Source organism: Anomaloglossus baeobatrachus, chromosome 7 (assembly GCF_048569485.1).
Source record: "Anomaloglossus baeobatrachus isolate aAnoBae1 chromosome 7, aAnoBae1.hap1, whole genome shotgun sequence".
NCBI lineage: Eukaryota > Metazoa > Chordata > Amphibia > Anura > Aromobatidae > Anomaloglossus > Anomaloglossus baeobatrachus.
Window position 1 is genome coordinate 88,705,838 of NC_134359.1, and position 22,458 is coordinate 88,728,295.

Here is a 22,458-nt window from a genome sequence, read left to right on the forward strand (position 1 = left end):
TGCCGGATTGTGCCGCATTGCAGAAACCGGAGGTGTGAAAGCAGCTTACGAGAGCAGAATGAGCGCAGGAGCTACAGCCCTTGCGACTAGTCCCTGGAATCATTAGCATATCATAAAGGATCTTTACAAATACTTTTTCTAAAGATCTCTTTATGCTAGTGTATACAGGGACAGTTAGGTATGGATTAGAAATATGGACACTCCAGGGTCATGCGCACTGAGCCGAAATCCAGTGTCAGAAGCAATGGCAGCGGAGAGCTGAGTGAGATCATCCTGTGATGCTGCGCATTCATTAGCATGAGAGCACGCCTACAGGGGCCCACAGGGACGTGCTAACATGCTAATGGGGCCGACTAGTCAGGGGAACTAACGCCAGGGGACTAGTCCCCTCACTCATTAGCATATCATAAAGGATCTTTAGAAATACTTTTTCTAAGGCTCCCTTTATCTACTGTATGGTAGTGTATACAGGGACGGTTAGGCAGGGATTAGCAATATGGACCCAGAACTGCTCATGGTCTTGGATGCATATTGCACCTGGCAGGTTTAGTGAGCAGTAAGTAGAGTTTGAGCTGCAGGTGACATAATGGGGTTTTTATTTGTGTCACAACAAAATTGAATGGGAGGGTCGTGAGAAATAATACATAAAACCAGTTTCCTTTTATTTGTCAATGTAAGGACTGGAGCTTATTCTCCGCTCCTCCGCCTCCCGGCAGCGCTGACCTCACACTGAAGCGACAGCTGCAGAGACTCGGGGACAGCACTTGACGGAACACGCTATTCTGTATTTGTCACCACCCATTGGCTGATAGCTGATGGCCCCGCCTACATGTATACAGCTATCAGCGCTGTGATTGGCTCCTGCTGTCTCTGCTCATGTCAGGATAGCGTGATGTAGGATCTGGCGGCGCGGTGTTGTCTGGGAAATGTAGTCCTTTACCGTATCTCGGGCTTTGGATTGAGAAGTTTTAAGAACTACAAGTCCTAGAATCCTCTGGGTCTTAATGCGTTACCACTTTGGGTTTTAAGGGATGGAGCGGTAGACAGTAACCAGGTGCAGAGCAGAGAAATGAGCGAGGGGACGTGAGTATTAGGGAACTGGCCCTGCAATCACCGGAGAATTAGACTGGTGACGATCCGACATAACCTTGTGTAATGTCAGGTTTAGGTTCTTCATAGCTCTGAGCTGGTTTTATTGTATTCTAGTCTGAAGGGGAATTGCTATTTATGCAGTTGTCCAGTATTTCTGACACTATTATTGCGGTTACTCTTAAAAGACTATCCCAATCTCCAAGATCTTATACCAATATGTTGTAGGTGTAATAATAATAATAGTATTAGCAAATATCTCCAATTAGAAATGTAGTATAGTTCTCCTGATATAGCCATGTCTCTTACCTCATGTGCAGGGCATTGCAGCTTAGGTATCCATGGTTATGACCACTCATATAGTGCCAGTAAGTTGCAAGTGGTCATAACCATGGATACCTAAGCTGCAATGCCCTGCACATGAGGTAAGAGACATAGATAATCAGGAGAACTATACTACATTTCTAAATGCTAATATTATTATTACTACATTTACTACATATTAGGACATGATCTTTGAGATGGGAATACCCCGTTAATGGTAATAATTAAAAATAAACTTAAAAAGTAATTTTGCAATTTTTTTCCCCCAGGTGTCTGCGCAGAAGGGGGGGTCCTTACAAGAGCGATCCCGCCACAGACCTCACCCGCTGGCGCCTGTCCTGTACGGAGGGCAGACAGTGCTGGCGCTATGTGGAGGGAGACGACCGTCCACAATCCGCCCTGGAGGTGCACTCGCTGGGGCTGGACACGGTACCTAACACTTATTCACATGCAGCCTGTATTATTTTTCTAAGGCTAAGTTCACATTTCCGTTGATTTGTATCAGTCACATGCGTCGCTTGACGCATGTGACTGATGCGCTGTTCAACGCTGTACAACGGATGACAAAGAACAGAATTCTTTGTCGGATTCCGTTGTGTGCGGGGGGCGGAGTTCTGGGGCAGAGCCGAGCGGGGGGCGTGGCCAGGCGCTGAGGATGTCAGTGGAAGTGCTGCGGTCTGCATGGCTGGGGACAGGTGAGTGTATCTGAGTGAGTGAGTGTGTGTATGTGCATGTATGTATGTATGTATGTATGTATGTATGTATGTATGTGTGTGCACATGCAAAGTGCGGGAGGGGGCGGAGCTGAGCGGGGGGCGGGGCCAGGCGCTGAGGATGTCAGTGGAAGTGCTGCGGTCTGCATGGCTGGGGACAGGTGAGTGTATCTGTGAGTGAGTGAGTGTATCTGTGAGTGAGTGAGTGTGTGTATGTGCATGTATGTATGTATGTATGTATGTGTGTGTGTGCACATGCAAAGTGCGGGAGGGGGCGGGGCCGAGCAGGGGGCGGGGCCAGACGAGGGTGTCAGTGCTTGTCTGCATGGCTGGGGACAGGTGTGTGTGTGTGTGTGTGTGTGTGTGTGTGTGTACATACATGTGCGGAGTGCGGGAGGGGGCGGGGCCGAGCGGGGAGGTGTCGGCCTCCCTGCACACGTAACCAGCCTAAATATCGGGTAACAGCAAAGCACCCGATGTTTACCTTGGTTACCCGATATTTACCTTGGTTACGGGCCTACACCGCTTAGCGCTGGCTCCTTGCACCGTAACCAGGGTAAATATCGGGTAACCAACCAAAGCTGGTGACGTGTGCAGGGAGCCAGAGAGCATGCGCAGCGAAATCCGACGGATCTCGCTGCTCAAAAAACGTTACATGCTGCGTTCCTCCCGCCCGGCGGTCAGTCGTTCCACGACTGATAAGTCGGGCGGAGGGTGCAACGCAGCATCATCAGTCACAATCCGCTGCTCATACAAGTCTATGGGAGCAGCGGAATCCGCTAAACGGATTCCGCTGTTTACAAGAGCAGCGGATTGTGACTGATAGATTTTAGCGGAAATGTGAACTTAGCCTAAGGAGTTTAGATAAGAAAAGATCCAGTATTGAAAACCTTATAACTAATGATACTTTTGTATAAGAAAGTGAAACACTCCCTTTAACTGCAGGAGAGCAGCACTAGGGGTTCTTCACATTTGAGGACACTTTTTAATTTTATTTTTTGTGTACTTACATTTAGGACTAAAAATCATTTTTGCAATTGGAGTACATAAAAAATCTGCATGATTTGGCTTTTTACCCGGAACCTTAAACTTTTTGTTGTGGTTTGTGGTCATAAATCATTAAAATATAAGCAAATAAGTAAAATCCAAAAAGTGGACATATATTAGAAAAAAATCGTATATAAAAAATCACCAGATTTCAACATCAAAGTGAAATCTTCCTAAGGCCATTAATGCATAATACAGACACAATGGAGCAAATATAGAAAGGTAAAATTGCAGGAAATTAGGTTTTTCAGTGCCAGAAAATCACAGAAAATTAAAAAAATAAATCTCAAGGAAGTTACCTCTCAAATTGTTTAATATATAGTATGATGTAAAACAAAAACTGTGCCCAGCCTTCATCCAATAACATAACCTGTGCATTGCTGGCTTAAAAATGAGTTAACGGAAACATCCCTCAGTGAGCTCACAATGACGGTCTGATGGGAGAGTTTGTAAGCCTCTTACCTGTTTGTTTCTAAGCTCCTCTGAGCTGAACACCTCAAAGCTGAATGATCAGGAACTCGAAAAGGCTGGAAATGACAAACAGTGCAACATTATTAAAGGGGTTGTCCACTACTTTTCCATTGATGGCCTGTACATAGGATAGGTCATCAATGTCTGATTGGACGGGGTCCGACACCCCACACCCCCACCGATCAGCTGTTTTTGGTCCCGGTAGCGGCAGCAGGTAGCCTGGAAGTGCTCAGTTCCGGTGCTGCTCCCTCTTCTGATAGCGGGCGAGGACGGGTACTTAACATTGGCTTCCTATTGATTAGAATGGGAGGTAGATGTACAGCACCCGGCCTTGGTCAATATCAGAAGACGGAGCTAGGCCAGAACTGAGCATTTCCGGCTGCCTCTGCCAGGACCAAGAACAGCAGATCGGCTGGGATGTGCGGTGTCTGACCCTTGCCAATCAGACATTGATATAAGCAATCAATGTAAAAGTAGTGGATAACCCCTTTAATGAAACGTGACTTCAAAAATTATTTCTAACCCCAAATAGATGCATTTAAGTAAAAACAAATTGTCCCAAAAAGTGGACAACCCCTTTAAGTAAACACTTTTAACATTACTTGTCAGACATATATCATATATATCAGAATAAGGCTATATTCACACATCCGTTATCTCTCGGACAGCGCACTGACCCATAGCGTTTTATTGATCCATATACATCTGTATAAGCTGATCATCAATAACGCGGCTTTTACTTTCTGGTGCAGAGTGAATTTTTAAAAGACTTACCCAAGGCGCATACGGCCCAGGATGGAGCAGAAAATGGACTAACATTTTATTCTGCCTTACAAGCGGAGGATGGCCATTGGGCTGGGGATTATGGCGGCCCACTGTTCTTGATGCCAGGTGAGACTTGTCAGTGATACATGACCACCATCACTACATCTGACTCCCGTCTACTTTACTTGCTGTAAATCTGTGATACTCTTTAGGTCTGCTGATTGTATGCCACGTGACACAGACGCCCCTCCCTGACGCTACCAAGAAGGAGATGGTGCGGTACCTGCGATCTGTGCAGCTGCCTGATGGCGGATGGGGCCTGTGAGTATATGACTGCACATACATAAGAGTGTGTGGACGTGCTGTGCACATTCAAGTCTTTGTACCCAGATTATGGCTGTGTAGCACCCAGGGATATGGGGTACTCGGTCCCGGGCGATGTCTCTCTTGGGGGATGTCACTGTGGTGGCCGTTGCCCGGTTTTGTGCCCTGGGTTCCTTTTTGTAATGGGGATATATTTACAAGGGATTAAATTAGTGTTCACACGTGACGCCACTTGCGGTGTTGTGGCTATGTGAATGGAGCCGCTGCTGCAGAATGTCACTACTGGGGCTGGTGTTATTTGCAGCTTGGATGGTAGACCCTCCGCAAGCAGGGCCGGGCCCCAGAGGATGGGTGATGTGACAGGTGTTAGAAGAAGGGAGTCCAAACCAAGGTTTAGTGCAACTGGTTTTTTCCCTTTGACAATACAGACAATGTGTGGTGGCCCTTGACAAAGGACACAAAACGCACGTTGGGCCTGGACCGTGGACATTTTTTGATTGCGCCATTCTGTGCCTTGTATGTACTGTTGCACCCTGCATATTATATTAGTGTTACTTTTACCTTTGAGATATTGACTTATATATGGGTCTGATAGATCCTCGCAGGGACTCATGGTTGATATTTTATATATGGTAGCATTCTAATTTTTTAACATAGCCAGAGTGGGGGTATATCCGATAACGTTACCCGTTTGGGATGTTTATTGTGTCCCACTCTGACTGTTTTCAATTCATATACTGATATCCCGGTCCCCACCCCTGTGGAGTTTTCCATCTCTCCTTGTAATTGTCTCCCGTGCCCCACTGTGACCAAAATTTTGTGTCACAGATGGGGTGTATACCATTTTTCTTCATCGTTCCTTATGGGAGACCCAGACCATGGGTGTATAGCTTCTGCCTCCGGAGGACACACAAAGTACTACACTAAAAGTGTAGCTCCTCCCTCCGAGCATATACACCCCCCGGATGACAAATCCAACCAGTTCAATGCTTTGTGTTCAGGAGGATCACACACACACATGCATTCTCTGATTTTTGATTTTTGATTTCAAAGATTTGGAAGAAAAGCGGGTCCAATCTGGACTCCCGGCATGTCCCTTCTCACCCCACTGTGTCAGCGGTGCTGTTAAGGTTGATTTTACAAGGCTGGAGCCTTCACATGCCGCGCTCCTTCACCATCCCCTGAGGCTCTGGCTTGAAGTGGGAGCCTTCACGGTTCTCACTGCTTTGCAGGAGACCGGTCTCCATCCGCAGCCCTTTCAGGATCTTGCCGGACGGAGCGCTCACCCCTCAGGGACCTGGCACCTGCGTCTCACAAGCTAAGTACTGAGACGTTATTACCACAGATAGTGGTCTTTCCAGGGGTCCCTTGTACTTTATATATTGGGGAGAGTGTGTTATATGACTGTGTTAACATTTCCGGCCGGTTCTCCAGTTTTCACTGGAGAACCGCGCCGATGGTGCCTGCACGCTGGCCGCATGTTTAAATCTAGGCCCCGGCTTCGCCTGAGGCCTAGTTTCGATTTCACTGCCCCTGCATGTCAGTCATGCAGAGGGACAGTGCGGCTCCGCCCAGCGGCTGTTTAGCACAGGGAAGGGACACTCCTCACTGAGGAAGGATTCCCTCCCCAGTATACCTCATTGGCCCTCCGGATCCAGCTCTCAGAGTAGGCCCCGCCCCCTCTCCTCGCTCCGGCGCCATTTTCTCAGCGTTCTCAATGTCTGCATCCACATTGTGACAAATGGGGGCCTGGGCTGGGGGATCTGGAGGGCACAGAGATGTCCCTATGTTAAACGGTCTGGCAAGCCACAACCTCCGGTTGTGCAGCTGCTTATATACTGTTTATATACTCTGCTGGGGGTCATTCTGGACAGAGCCCCCACTTCTACAGCATGTCTCACATCAGAGCAAGGCTGTTCTTATTATGCACTGCATGTAGACTCGTACTGCCTGTACCGAGCACATAACCACATTGTGATGCTTGCTCTAACATAGTGGTCCCTCAGCCTGGAAGCTCATCAGTGGTCCCTCCAGCTGCTCCGGCTCCGGTGGCTGAACCCCCGGTTTGGGTAGAATCCCTCTCTCCAGGGGACAGCTGTCCCGGACACTGCTGAGCATGCATCAGCCCCCTTCTCAGGGCGCTTCTGCTGCTACGGCTCGCTCAGCAAAGCTCACAGAGGATTCTTCATCTGCTCCCAGACCCCGTCCTCCTAAAATGGAGACGCAGGGTCCCCCTTCCTTCCTCGTCCCGCGGCTCTGATTCACGAGCTGACTCGCAGGATGAGGAGAATGCCTTTACTAGGGGCTCGGACGCTACTTCATGTACCCCATTGATCTGTCCGAAGGTGACGCAGATGCTAATGATTTGATTGCGTCCATTATATTTGTACTGGACCTCAATCCGCCTGTATCAGGGGTGCATTCCCCTCTGGCAGAAAGGCATCAGTATACCTTAAGAGAACAAGGAGTGTGTTCCTTAACCACTCCAGTTTGTCAGCCCACTGTGACCAAGCCCAGAGCCTGTCCTGACAGACGCTTCCCACAGCGTGGTTCTGATGACTGTTTCCCCCTTCCACCAGTGGTGGTTAAGGAGTGGGCTCATTCACCAAGGGTGGACCCTCCGGTGTCTAGACTTTCAGCCCGGATAGTTGTATCAGTGGCTGACGGCACCTCTCTAAGGCTCCCACTGTCCGCCAGGTTGTCCTTCTGGCCAAATCTATATATGAGGCGGCAGGGGCCTCGTTCTCCCCATCCTTTGCAGCAGTGCGGGCTCTCAAAGCCATCTCTGCTTCTCTGGAGGAGATGCATTCCCTCACCAGGGACTTTATGCCCGAAATGGTTGCCTTATCTTCCAGGCTTCAGTCCTTTCATCCTATGCCATGTCTGCCATGCTAGAGGCTTCTCACCGCACTGCGGTGGCCTCGGCTACTTCCCTCGCTATCCGCAGGCTCCTGTGGCTTCGAGAGTGGAAGGTAGATGCTTCTTAAGAAGTTCCTTGCTGGACTCCCTTTTGCTGGGACCAGTCTATTCGGTGAACAACTGGATGAAATTATTAAGGAAGCTTTTGGCAGGAAGAGTACTTCCATGCCACAAACCCAGGAAACCTGTCCAGGGCAGGAACCAGTCGAGGTTCGTTCTTTTCGTTCCTCTAACTGGTCGTCCTCTAAGCCCTCGGCCTCGTCCACTAACTCAGCCAAGGTCCGTAAACCAACTGCCGCATGAAGCCGCGTCCTCAGAAGTCCGCAGGAGCTGCTGCCACCAAGGCAGCCTCCTCTTGATTATCTGGCCGCGCCAGTAACGTCCTTGGTCGATGGCAGGCTCTCCCTCTTGGGCGACGTGTGGTTTCAACACGTCTTCGATCAGTGGGTGTGGGTTACCATCTCCCACGGCTACAGAATAGAATTCTATCCAGCCCGCCAAACAGATTTTTTCGGTCAACTCCCCCCTGCTCCAAGGCCGCCGCCTTCTCACAGGCCGTGGCATTCTTGCAGGCCAACGGAGTAATTGTACCAGTTCCCGACTGGGAACGGTTCTGAGATTTCTACTCAAATCTCTTCCTAGTCCCCGAAAAGGACGGTGCTTTCCGACCTGGATCTCAAGCTTCTCAACAAGCATGTTCAGGTGCGGCATTTTTGCATGGAATCTCTGCGATCAGTCAATGACCCAAGGAGATTTCTTAGCATCCATCGACATCAGAGATGTCTATCTGCATGTGCCAATCGCAGTTTCACACCAGCGTTGGCTACGTTTTGTAATCAGAGAGGAACATTTCCAATTCGTGGCTCTCCCCTTCGGGTTAGCCACGGCCCCTCGTGTATTCAAGGTCATGGCAGCAGTGGTTGCGGTTCTGCACCTCCAGGGGTTGGTAGTGGTTCCTTACCTGGACGACCTTCTAGTCAAGGCTTCATCCAGTGCAGACTGTCAGCGGAGTGTCTCGCTCACTCTCAGCGGAGTGTCTCGCTCACTCTCGCCACGCTTGCAAGTCCACTCTGACCCCGACCCAGGAACTTACGTGCCTAGGGATGCAATTCGAGACTCTGCTGGCACTTGTGAAGCTGCCCTTAGTCAAACAGCAGTCCCTTCATCTGGCGGTTCGCTCTCTGCTGAGGCTCCGCCGTCATTCCATCAGGCACCTCATGCAGGTGCTGGGTCAGATGGTGGCGTCAATGGAAGCGGTTCCCTTTGCCAGTTCCATCTGCGTCCCCTGCAGCTGGACATTCTCCGCTGTTGGGACAAGCGGACCTCTTCCTTGCACAGGCTGGTGGCTCTGTCGCCACAGACCAGGAGCTCTCTTTAGTGGTGGCTTCGGCCCCTCTCTCTGTCCCAGGGACGCTCCTTTCTGGCCCCGTCCTGGGTGATTCTCACCACGGATGCCAGTCTATCCGGCTGGGGAGCAGTGTTTCTCCACCACCGAGCACAGGGCACTTGGACTCCGTCCGAATCAGCCCTCTCGATCAATGTGCTGGAATTCAGGGCTGTACTCCTAGCTCTCGTAGTTTTTCTCCACCTGTCGGCGGGCAAGCACATTCGAGTCCAGTCAGACAACGCGACAGCAGTTGCCTACATCAATCACCAGGGTGGGACTCGCAGCCGCCTAGCCCTGTTGAAAATTCAACGCATCCTTCAGTGGACGGAGGACTCCAAGTCCACCATATCCGCAGTCCACATCCCAGGCGTAGAAAACTGGGAGGCAGACTATCTCAGCCTCAAACCGTGGACAGCGGTGAGTGGGCCCTGCATCCGGCAGTGTTCCGGTCAATCTGCCGCAAGTGGGGCACTCCGGAAGTGGATCTAATGGCACAACAACAAGGTCCCGGTTTACGTGGCTCGCTCCCACGATCCTCAGGCCTTGGCGGCGGACGTGCTGGTTCAGGACTGGTCCCAGTTCCGTCTGGCCTACGTGTTTCCCCCTCTAGCTCTCTTGCCCAGAGTCCTGCGCAAGATCAGAATGGAGGGCCGTCGGGTCGTACTCATCGCCCCAGACTGGCCCAGGCGAGCTTGGTTCCCAGACCTGCTCCGTCTGTCCGTAGAGGTGCCGTGGCATCTCCTGGACCGCCCAGACCTTCTCTCACAGGGTCCGTTTTCCGCCAGAATTCTGCGGCTCTCAGATTGACGGCGTGGCTCTTGAGCCCTGGATCCTTACGGCTTCAGGCATTCCTTCCGAGGTCATCTTCACTATGACTCAGGCTCGGAAATCTTCCTCGGCCAGGATTTACCACAGGACTTGGAGAATTTTCCTGTCCTGGTGTCGTTCTTCCGGCCATGCTCCTTGGCCGTTTTCCTTGCCGACCATCCTGTCCTTTCTACAGTCCGGTCTGCAGCTAGGACTGTCCCTCAATTCCCTCAAGGGACAGGTCTCGGCTCTGTCAGTGTTGTTCCAGCGGCGTATCCCCCGGCTGGCCCAGGTGCGCACCTTCATGCAGGGCGCATCTCACATCATTCCGCCTTACCGGCGGCCTCTGGATCCCTGAGACCTTAATCTGGTCCTCACGGCCTTACAGAATCCCCCCTTTGAGCCTCTTAGGGAGGTTTCGTTGTTTCGTCTTTCACAGAAAGTGGTCTTTCTGGTGGCCATAATTTCTCTCAGGAGAGTCTCTGATTTGACTGTGCTCTCTTCGGAGTCACCCTTTTTGTTTTTTTTCACCAAGACAAGGTGGTTCTCCGTCCGACTCCGGACTTTCTCCCTAAGGTGGTGTCTCCTTTCCACCTTAACCAGGACATTTCATTGTCTTTCCTTTGTTCGGCCCCTGTGCATCGCTTTGAGAAAGCGTTGCATGCTTTAGATTTGGTGCGGACACTCCGGATCTATGTGTCACGCACCGCTGTTCCTAGGCGGTGCACCTCTCTTTTTGTGCTGACCACAGGTCAGCGCAAGGGTCTCTCGGCTTCTAAACCGACCCTAGCTCGTTGGATTCGGTCGGCCATATCCGATGCCTACCAATGTTCTCAGGTGCCTCCCCCGCCGGGGTTTAAGGCGCACTCGACCAGAGCTGTCGGTGCCTCTTGGGCCTTCAGGCACCAGGCTACGGCTCAGCAGGTCCGTCAGGCTGCCACTTGGTCTAGTCTGCACACCTTTTCGAAAGAACTACCAAGTGCATGCTCATGCTTCGGCAGATGCGAGCTTGGGCAGACGCATCCTTCGGGCGGCTGTCGCCCATTTGTGAAGTTAGGTTTTGCCTACTTCTCAGTTTCTGTTTATTTCCCACCCATGGACTGCTTTGAGACGTCCCATGGTCTGGGTCTCCCATAAAGAACGATGAAGAAAAAGAGAATTTTGTTACTTACCGTAAATTCTTTTTCTTATAGTTCCGACATGGGAGACCCAGCACCCTCCCTGTTGCCTGTTGGCGGCTTTCTTGTTCCGTGTGTTTTTCACCGGCTGTTGTTGTAGACAGAGGTTCCGGTTATTCCGGGTTTGACTCTATCTCTATTTATGGGTGGATGTCCTCCTTCAGCTTTTGCACTAAACTGGTTGGATTTGTCATCCGGGGGGTGTATATGCTCGGAGGGAGGAGCTACACTTTTAGTGTAGTACTTTGTGTGTCCTCCGGAGGCAGAAGCTATACACCCATGGTCTGGGTCTCCCATGTCGGAACTATAAGAAAAAGAATTTACGGTAAGTAACAAAATTCTCTTTTTTTAATAGTTTGTATTTTGCACATCCTTAATAAAATTGTGTTGGACAAAGTTTGTTTTTGGACACATAGTTTTTTGGTTTTACTCATGGCAGGCTGGTAATAACAGGTTGCCCGAGGCCGGCTGGTTTCGCCTCCAGGTCCCCTTCGTTCCAGTGCCAGTTTGGTGAACTGGTACCTTCTTCCCCTGCACCTGTCTCTGGTAAATGGGTCTTCGTGGTGTAGAGCAACTGGGGGTCCCTGTTCGTTGGTTTGACCACTTCTGTCCGCCTGATGGTAGTGTGAACCCTGTGGGGATGGAGTCTCTGGTCCTGTCTCCGGCTCTCCCTTTGCTACTGAGTCTTCGGATTCGTATGTTTAGCAAGGTCCTTCATGGTCCCCTCGCTGTGCAGGTGTTAACAGGACAGCTTGGAGCTCTTTCCTGTCCTAGGGTCCTGTACCCCATCGGTGTGTCATTCCGGGAGTACTCCACCGTACTCCATCGGCAACCACCTCTCTTGGGTACCAGGTCACCATTAACCCGCGTCAGATCGTCACTTCACTTCCACCTTCACACACCACAGTGTACCGACTACAGACTCTCTCTGAGTGCACTGTCTCACTGCAGTTTCCCTTGTGACTACTGTCTTCCTGTCTGCTCTGTCCTCAGTCTGCCCCTCCCACCTGGTCAACTAGTGGACTGGCGTGGCTCCACCTATAGGCGGCCATCCATTGGTCGGACCCTAGCTTAGTATCATTGTATGGGGGATTGTTGGGGAAAACTGGGATTACCTGGGTTTTTGGTGTTACCGGCACTGGATCTCCGGGTCCCTAATGAGGGGGTAGGCGCTGCTTCCTTGTGGGGATGCAGAACGTTGAAGCACCCTTATGGCTTCAGGGGCCTGTGATACTCTTTAGGTCTGCTGATTGTATGCCACGTGACACAGACGCCCCTCCCTGATGCTACCAAGAAGGAGATGGTGCGGTACCTGCGATCTGTGCAGCAGCCTGATGGCAGATGGGTCCTGTGAGTATATGACTGACTTCACATACATAAGAGTGTGTGGACGTGCTGCGCACATTCAAGTCTTTGTACTCAGGATATGGCTGCGTTCACACAAGCGTGTTTTTACAGACAAGAAAAACAGTCTTGATTACGCTAATCACGCTTTGAGCAGAGTTTAATTACAGCTTGATCATACTGGGATCCATTTTTCTCATATGTGGAGAGAAAAAAAAAGCGAGTCCATGAAAATCGGACTGCACTCCAATGTCATCCGAGTGCTGACCAATTTTTTTCATGGTCCCATAGACTTGAATGGAGGAGTACCGCCCAATTCTTGGAGGCAAATCGTGCGTGCCACAAGTTTTTTCACTGGACTGCTCGGTCCATGGAAAATATCGGAAATATGCACTGCCTCATTCAATAACATTGGTCCAAGTGCAATCAGATTTATTTTTTTTTGTTGACAAATCACACTCAGATCGAAAATACGGACTTCTGGATGAGCCCTGTGTGTATGATTGCACGTAACATACCCTATAGGTTTATCTTGTTGGAGTATGAGAGCACAAGCTAAAGGTCAGTTGATAAACATGAAATGTATTTTTTCTGTTCACTTTGTAGTTACAATGAATTTATTAACCCCTGAAAGGGAACCTGTCACCAGATTTGTCCCCTATAAGCTGCGGCCACCACCACTGAGCTCTTATTTACAGCATTCCAGAATACTGTATATAAGAGCCTAGGCCACTCTTTAGAATGTAAAAAAGACCTTTATTATAACACCTGCGGGGAGATTGGGTCCAATGGGAGTCACTGGTCTCGGGTCCAGCGCTTCTTCTATCCTGTGCAGTCATCGTCCTTCTTCCTAGCTCCGTGTGGATGTCGCTCGTAGAACGAGAATCGCCTGCCTGGATCCACAGACTCAGACGGGCTATAATGGACAGGCAGAGGGAAGCCACTCACCAAGCAGGACCCCTAGAACCCTGAAACCCTTTAACCCCTATACAGGGATTTGGAATTACACATGGCCCAAGGTGATCACTACCTGTGGAAGGCTGCAGTCCGAGAGAGTAGTAGTCAGGCAGGGTCAAACCAGGAATTGCGGAACAGGGACAGAATCAACAGGCAAGGACGTAATCAGAAACAAGCAGAGCTCAAAACCGGATCGGGCAGCGAGGTACAAAAACAGCAGGCAGGAGGGTAGTCAGGAAACAAGCAGAGATCAGCACACAAAATCACAGGACAGAACAGGAACCAGAATTTTCAGAACTATCTCTGGCAGAGGTCAGCAGACAGGAGGGGCATTAAAAAGGGTGTGGTGTCTTCCCATAGGCTGTAGCTGAATGATGGTACTTCAGCTGAGAGACACCCGCCACCTACAGTCAGCCAGTGGCAATGCAGATCCCCAGGAAACCCAGACCAGTCGATGTGTGGAGCCTGCGCCGCTAGCATCGACTCCTCTCCCATCACCAGCACTATCCACGGCAGGAACACGGCGTCGCCTGGCGATTGGAGTAGAAGTCGATGGAGTGGACTCCGGTGGTGATGCAACAACGCGACTACATCATCCACACAGGCCAACACTGCAGTCCTGCGCAGGCGCCCTTTATCTGCCCTACTGAGGGCATATCACAGTACTGGAATGCGCTGGAGCGAGGAAAGGTTACAGACTGCCCGCGCATGCGCACTACAATACTTTGATCTGCCTTAAGCAGGACAGATCAAAGTGCGCATGTGCAGGACCACAGTGCGAGGGACAAGTTAATATTTTGACTGACATCATTGACTTAACCATATGACTGAAAAGCGGGAGAAAAAAACCCCTCAATGTAGTGAAATGGCGGGGGGAAAAAAGCCATTACTTTTTGGGCTTTTCTTTTTACTGCATTCAGTGTGCAGTATAAACCTACAGCATGATTCTTCCGAGTTGTAGTTATTGTTGTTTGTTTAGCGGATAAAAAAAAATAAATCCTAATTTGTTTTAAATATTTATATATTTGCTTTGCGTTGCTATCCTCTAACACCCATAACTTTATTTTTTCATCGGAAAAGCGGTGTGAGGGCTTGTTTTTGTTTTTTTGTGGTGAGCCCCAGCATTTATTGGGGTACATACACAATTTTGATTTCTTTTTATTACATTTTTGTCATGACCCAAAAATGGAAATTATGCAGCTATAGGGACCTGCAGATATATCCCGTTGGGTGGTGATATGGGTGTGCATTGGCTACGGAACCGTTTGAATGTCATCAGCGATTGAAAGCGATATCTAAATTGTTAAACAGCCGCGATTGGAGAAACTGCTGGCTGTATAACACAGCCGCCATCTTCCCTCTAAGGAGGGAGCTCATACACGTTCATCTATGCTGATGTGCATTCTAGTACTTAAATACTTTTCTGTTGAAAAAAGGTGATGGACACATTGATAAGTAACATAAGGTGCAGACTCTGGGTGTGCACTGCAACAGATCACCCGTGGTGAAGGGTTTTATCTAAATGCTTATCAGCTATATCAATATAACTACCCTGCTAATATTGTGTAGATCCCCTGACTCCTGCTTACCGGGCGACCTTCCTTACACTACTTTTTGTGGGTAGTAAACACTGTATTCAGGGAATACCCCACCTTTTACTCAGTCATATCACATTCACAATTTTGCTCTTATCAAAATTTCTCAGATCCCTACCTCTGGCCATTTTTTCGACTTCCAACACATCAGTGTCATGTCTGTGCCCCGCTTTGGGGAGACCTCTGGCTAGTGAGGGACTAGAAGGTCACAACACCTTATGGTCAGGTCTACAACCTTTATTTGAGTGAATATACCGTACATTCTTTTAGTGCTGGAAGGGTTAAGGATTTTACCATATCTGGCTGTCCTTTGTAGCCTTAATCTCTGGTGCAGCTCTTTTGTGACCACTCCCATTCACTATAAAAATTCACGTCTTACCCTCTAATGCTGGTTATAGATTCTGATTCTATGTTGACCACTTTGGATGGAGCCTGTCTCTGGAAGAAACAGAGGAGCCATGATTATTGCAGCTGTGGTGTTAGCTGCATAGGAGGAGCTTGGAGTGTTTTCATTTTGTGTCTATTTTCTCTCTGTCTATTCCTTGTGTTGTATTATTGCAGTGTTGAGACTAGTGTTCTTGCCGGCCTTCTCACTAGCCAGGGTGAGTTCAGGGCAAGCGAGTGACTAGGCATGTAACGGCGACAAGGGGAAGGACCCGTGTAGGGACATTAGGGAGTGTAGGGTACAAACTCAAGTGACTTGCAGTGTGTGGTTTCTATCCCTGTCACCAGGGCCTTTCGTCTATAGACTCTATACCATTCCCGATGTTACCTTTGTGTTGCACTGCACGCTGTGCATCTGTACACTCTGGTGTGACATTCAGTTTTAAAAGCACACTGTCCATGTGCCAGGTAACATCTACCCCGCTTACCAGGTGCCATGTTATTGAAATATTAAGTGTTATTCACTTTAACTTTAAAAGTGATCTGTGTATTGTCTATGCTTTGCAATATAACAATTGAGAAGGGGTTATTCCAAATAGTAAATAGTCCCTTTAAGGAGTCCTTTAAATGTGAATATGGTCATTAATTTTTTTACCAAATCAGAAAATAAAATTTGTACTGATTCTATCTATGTTCCCCATAATAAATAACTATCTTATATAGGCATATTGAAGATAAGAGCACTGTGTTTGGCACGGCGCTCAGTTACACCTCTTTGCGACTTCTCGGAGTGTCACAGGATGACCCAGATATGACCCGCGCCCGCAACAATCTTCATAGTAAGGGTAAGTTCGTTTGCAGATAATATGTCAGTATATTTTTGCCATGCTTGATCCGATGTATCCAACTTTCGTTGCAGGAGGTGCCATTGGTATTCCTTCTTGGGGGAAATTTTGGCTATCTGTGCTGAATGTGTACAGTTGGGAGGGAATGAACACTCTATTCCCAGAGATGTGGTGAGTTTCTTTCTGGATTATTCAGACTTGATATGACTTTATTGGTGGCTGTGACTGTGAGATAATTATCTGTACCAATAATGGTAGCATTTACTAAAAATCAATCGTCTGTGGACCCAGTCCCCTGACACCGCGCTTAGAAACATTGGATTTCTACTCTTCAAATGCTCTTTTTACTCCAGATTATCTCTTCTAAAAATGCTAGTTATTGTGGAAGTCAGGAACATCGTATCCTGCATGGATAGTGAGCATCTTTGAAGCCAGCTACGCATACACCCGGCGTCAAAGAAGCTTAATGCTAATGGGTACAAAGCAGTGCGCATGCGCCCACTGGGGTGTGATACCATGCTGAGTCGGCCGACTAGCCAGGGAACTAACGTCCCTGCAACTAGTCACTGACCTTATTAGCATATCATAAACGATCTTAAGAAATACTTTTTCTAAAGATGTGTTTATGTATGCTACTGTGTTTTTCCTAAAATAAGACCTCCCCCAAAAATAAGCACTAGCAGGGATTTTAAGCATTTTCACAGCAAGGCTTAAATATAAGCCCTCCCCCGAAAATAAGCCTAAAGGCTACTTTACACACTGCGATATCGGTCCCGATATCGCTAGTGTGGGTACCCGCCCCCATCTGTTGCGCGACACGGGCAAATCGCTGCCCGTGCCGCACAACATCGCCCAGACCCGTCACACATACTTACCTGCCCGGCGACGTCGCTGTGACCGGCGAACCGCCTCCTTTCTAAGGGGGCAGTCCGTGCGGCGTCACAGCGACGTCACTGAGCGGCCGCCCAATAGCAGCGGAGGGGCGGAGATGAGCGGGACGTAACATCCCGCCCACCTCCTTTCTTCCTCATAGCGGCCGGGAGGCAGGTAAGGAGAGCTTCCTCGTTCCTACGGCGTCACACATAGCGATGTGTGCTGCCGCAGGAGCGACGAACTACATCGTTACTGCTGCAGTAACGATAATCGAGAATGGACCCCGATGTCACCGATGAGCGATTTTGCACGTTTTTGCAACGATGGAAAATCGCTCATCGGTGTCACACGCAGCAACATCGCTAATGCGGCCGGATGTGCGTCACAAATTCCGTGACCCCAACGACTCCGCATTAGCGATGTCGCAGCGTGTAAAGCCCCCTTTAGTCGCGGTTCAATAATGAAGTGTCAGTGCAGAAAGATACTACAGGACACTTCATTATAGAAAGCGGACACCCTGCAATTATACTGACCAGACGCTGAGCGGCAGAACCTGTAGTGATCGCACCGCCACACACATCACACACACAATCACACACCATACACACAATCTCCCTTCAGATCGCTCACACACACTCACCACATCCAGCGATACCGATCCTGAGAAGCTGTACGGTGGAGCACAAGAACCTGGGACACATGACTTACTCCCATCCCTTAGGCTGGGGTAGAGGCTAGAATGTACGGGCTTCTGACAGGTATAACCTGACGGACGCACTCTGTACCACTGGATGGAGTGTGTGTGTGTGTATGAGTGTTTGGGTTATGAGTATGTGTGTGTGTGTGTGTCCGTCCAGCAGCAGGAGGCAGCGTGCAGCATACTTGCTGGCAGCGGCTGCCGGAGATCACAGGGAAGATTTCTGAATTACTTAGCCATCCAGGGTCTGGTAAGTATGAGTCTCTTGGAAAGTGGGGGGGGTCTGTTTTTTTGGAAACCGTGTTTCTCCAAAAATAAGACCGCCCCCAAAAATAAGCCCTAGTGCTTTTTGGGGGGCAAAAAAAAGTATAAGACAGTGTCTTATTTTTGGAAAAACATGGTACTACATGAAGGGACTGTTAGTGAGGGATTCTAGATAAGCACCAGAACTACTAGTGGTTCTGGGGGCACTGGAAATCTGACAGAGCCCTTTAAAGGGAACCACTCAGCAGATTTGTCCCATAAAACCTGCGGCCACCACCAATGAGCTCTTATATACAGAATTCTACAATACTGTATATAAAAGCCCAGACCAATCTGAATAACGTAAAAAACAGCTTTTATTGTACTCACCTGCAGGGTGGTCTGGTCGGATGGGCATTGCTGGCCTTGATCCAGTGTCTCCTGTCTTCTTGCGATCGCCGTCTTCCTTCTTGCTTAGTGTGGATGACGCGTCTGACATCATCCACAAAGAGTCCTCAATTGCGTTTCTGTGCACGCGCACTGCTCTCTGAGGGCAGATCAAAGTATAGTGGGCGCATGCGTGGGCGGTCTTAATATTTCCTTGCGCACAACAATACTTTGCTCTGCCTGCATCAGGGCAGAGAGAATTGCGAAGGAGCACAATGGAGGACTCTTTGTGGATGATGTAGAATGTGTCATCCACACAAAGCAAGAAGGAGGACGGCGATCACAAGAGGAGAGGAGGCATTGGGTCAAGGTCAAAGCACACTACAATACTTTGCTCTCCCCTCAGCATGGTATAGAGAAGTGCGCCTGTGAAGGAACGCAGTGGAGGACTCTGTGTGCATGATTTAGGATGCGTCATCCACATGGAGCAGAGAAGGAGGAAGGTGATGGAGAGAGGATAGCGCTAGACTAAGAGCAGCGACGCCCATCGGACCATACCGCCCCCCAGACGAGTGTAATAAAAGCTGTTTTCTTTATCGTTCCTTTGGGAGACCCAGACCTTGGGTGTTTAGCTTCTGCCTCCGGAGGACACACAAAGTACTACACTTAAAAGTGTAGCTCCTCCCTCTGAGCTTATACACCCCCTGGTGAGCCAGTCCCAGCCAGTTTATCACTTTGTGTTCAGGAGGCATACATCCACACATGCATTCTCATATGATTTTTTCCTTTTTGGAATGAGATTGAAGAAGTGCGGGTCCACGTCTGGACCCACGGCATGTCTCTTCTCACCCCACTGTGTCGGTGGTGTTGTAAGGTTGATTTCCTAGGCTGGAGCCTTACATGCCGTGCTCCTTCACCATCCCTCCTGGGCTCTGGCTTGAAGTGGGAGCCAGCGCGGTCTCCATGCCTGGCAGGAGACCGGTCTCCATCCGCAGCCCTTTAGGATCCTGCTGGACCGGAGCACTCATCCCCAGGGACCTGGCCCTGCGTCTCAGCAGCTAAGTACCTGAGACGTTTATATGTTGGGGGTCCCTGTGCTTTATTGTATGGGGAGAGTGTGCTTACTGTATTTATCTTGGCATTTCCGGCGGGTTCTCTAGCTGTCGCCCGAGAACCGCGCCGATGTTGCCTGCGCGTCGGCCTCGCCGCTCAAATTTAGGCCCCGGCTTTGCCGGAGGCCTAGTTTCTGTTCACTGCCCTCGCATGTCACTCATGCAGAGGGACAGGCTCGGCTCCTCCCGGCGGCCGTCCTGCACAGGGGAGGGACACTCCCCACTGCTGTGCGTGTCTCCTCCCCTGTAGGTCTCTATGGCCCTCCAGATCCCGCTCTCCTACAGGAACGCCCCAAGTCCCGCCCCCTCTCTTCGCTCCGGCGGCCATTTTCTCAGACAGGGTTCACTCTGCGCTGGCCTGCACTCTGCATCCCTGCTGAGGTGCTGTGCATTGGGGGTCCGGGCTTCGGGATCTGGAGGGCACACAACACCGCTGCCAGCGGTCTCGTAAGCCACAACCGGTCTCTGGTTGTGGACCTTTGTATATACTCTCTGGGGTTCATTCTCTTGTAGAAGCTGTCCCCACTCCAGCAGCATGTCTCACACGAGGAGCAAGGCTCCAAAGCTTTATACTGTATGCGCTGCATGTAAGCTCCTGCTGCCTGAACTGAGCATCTATCCACATTGTGATGTCTGCTCTAACTTGGCGGTGCCACAGCCTGGAGTCTCACCCCCAGTGGTCTCTCAGGCTGCTCCTGCACCTGTGGCTGAACCCCCGGCTTCCCCGACTTCTGTCCAGGACTTTGTTGAATATGCATCAGCCTCCTTCACAGGGTGCCTCTACTGCTAAGGGTCCCTTAGGATCTCTATCATCTGACCTCCGTCCACGGGAGCTCACAGAGGATTCATCATCAGGGCCCAGACCCCGTCCTCCTAAGAGGAGACGCAGGGTTTCCTCTCCCTCCTCATCCCGTGGCTCTGATTCAAGAGCTGACTCGCAGGATGAGGAGGATGCCTTTACAGGGGGCTCGGAGGCTAACTCCATGTACCCCATTGATCTTTCCGAGGGTGATTCAGATCTTAGTTACTTGATTGCTTCCATTAATTCTGTACTGGATCTCAATCCGCCAGTATCAGAGGAGCAACCCTCTCTGGCAGAAAAGCACCAGTTTACCTCGCCTAAGAGAGTAAAGAGTGTGTTCTTTAACCACTCCAGTTTTCAGGCCGCTGTGACCAAACCCAGGGCCTGTCCTGACAAACGCTTCCCAAAGCGTGGTTCTGATGACCATTTTCCCTTTCCACCTGAGGTGGTCAAAGAGTGGGCTCATTCCCCAAAGGTAGACCCTCCGGTGTCTAGGCTCTCAGCCCGGACCGTTGTGTCGGTGGCTGATGGCACCTCCCTTAAGGATTCCACTGACCGTCAGATTGACCTTCTGGCCAAATCCGTGTATGAAGCGGCGAGGACCGCGTTTTCCCCAACTTTTGCAGCAGTGTGGGCTCTCAAAGCCATCTCTGCTTCTCTAGAGGAGATGCATTCCCTCACCAGGGAATCTATGCCCGAGATGGTTGCCTTAACTTCTCAAGCTTCAGCTTTTTCATCTTATGCCATGTCTGCCATGCTGGAGGCTTCTCACCGCACTGCGGTGGCTTCGGCTAATTCCCTCGTTATCCGCAGGATCTTGTGGCTTCGAGAGTGGAAGGCAGATGCTTCTTCTAAGAAGTACCTTGCTGGGCTCCCTTTTGCTGGGTCCCGGCTGTTCGGAGAACAGCTGGATGAAATTATTAAAGAAGCTACTGGCGGGAAGAGTACTTCCATGCCACAAACCAAAACCAGGAAACCTGCCCAGGGTAGGAATCAGTCGAGGTTTCGCTCCTTTCGTTCCTCCAACTGGTCGTCCTCTAAGCCCTCCGCCTTGTCCGCTAACTCAGCTAAGGACTAGAAATCCAACTGGCGCCCAAAAGCGCGTCCACAGAAGACCGCAGGAGGTGCTGCCACTAAGGCAGCCTCCCCGTGACTCTCTGCCCGCTCCGGCAACGTCCTTAGTCGGTGGCAGGCTGTCCCACTTTGGCGGCGCTTGGTTTCAACACGTCTCCGATCAGTGGGTGAGAGATATCATCTCCCACGGCTACAGGATAGAATTCTCTTCCAGCCCGCCAAACAGATTTTTTCTCTCAACTCCCCCCTGCTCCAAGGCCGCCGCCTTCTCACAGGCCGTGGCAGCCTTGCAGGCCAGCGGAGTAATTGTACCAGTTCCCGCCCGGGAACGGTTCAGAGGTTTCTACTCAAATCTCTTCCTAGTTCCCAAAAAGGACGGTACCTTCCGGCCCATCCTGGATCTCAAGCTTCTCAACAAGCATGTTCAGGTGCGGCACTTTCGCATGGAGTTTCTGCGATCAGTCATTGCCTCAATGACCCAAGGGGATTTCCTGGCGTCCATCGACATCAGAGATGCCTATCTGCATGTGCCAATTGCGGTTTCACACCAGCGTTGGCTACGTTTTGCAATAGGAGAAGATCATTTCCAATTCGTGGCTCTCCCCTTCGGGTTAGCCACGGCCCCTCGGGTATTCACCAAGGTCATGGCAGCAGTGATTGCGGTTCTGCACCTCCAGGGGTTGGCAGTGATTCCTTACCTGGACGACCTTCTAGTCAAGGCTTCATCCAGCGCAGACTGTCAGCGGAGTGTCTCGCTCACTCTCGCCACTCTAGCCCAATTCGGGTGGCTTGTCAATCTTCCCAAGTCCACTCTGACTCCGACCCAGAGTCTCACGTACCTAGGGATGTAGTTCGAGACTTTGTCGGCTCTAGTGAAGTTGCCCTTAAACAAACAGCTGTCACTCCAGCTGGCGGTGCGCTCTCTTCTGAGGCCCCGCCGTTATACTCTCAGGCGTCTGATGCAGGTGCTGGGTCAAATGGTGGCGTCCATGGAGGCTGTTCCCTTTGCCCAGTTCCATCTGCGCCCCCTGCAGCTGGACATTCTCCGCTGTTGGGACAAGCGGCCTTCCTCCTTACACAAGTTAGTGGCTCTGTCGCCACGGACCAGGAGCTCCCTTCAG

The 22,458-nt window shown here is 50.3% G+C and overlaps 1 protein-coding gene across 1 annotated transcript in view; it reads left to right on the top strand.

Annotated features, from left to right (window-relative positions):
- The first annotated feature begins 1,032 nt into the window (after positions 1-1,032).
- LOC142245109 (lanosterol synthase-like) overlaps positions 1,033-22,458 on the top strand; it is a 122,586-nt gene continuing 101,160 nt past the window's right edge. Inside the window, exons 1-6 of the mRNA XM_075317441.1 lie at positions 1,033-1,083; positions 1,683-1,842; positions 4,397-4,535; positions 4,622-4,730; positions 16,028-16,149; positions 16,224-16,320. Coding sequence (XP_075173556.1) covers positions 1,070-1,083; positions 1,683-1,842; positions 4,397-4,535; positions 4,622-4,730; positions 16,028-16,149; positions 16,224-16,320 — 641 coding nt within the window. The 5' untranslated portion in view covers positions 1,033-1,069. The remainder of the gene's footprint in view (positions 1,084-1,682; positions 1,843-4,396; positions 4,536-4,621; positions 4,731-16,027; positions 16,150-16,223; positions 16,321-22,458) is intronic.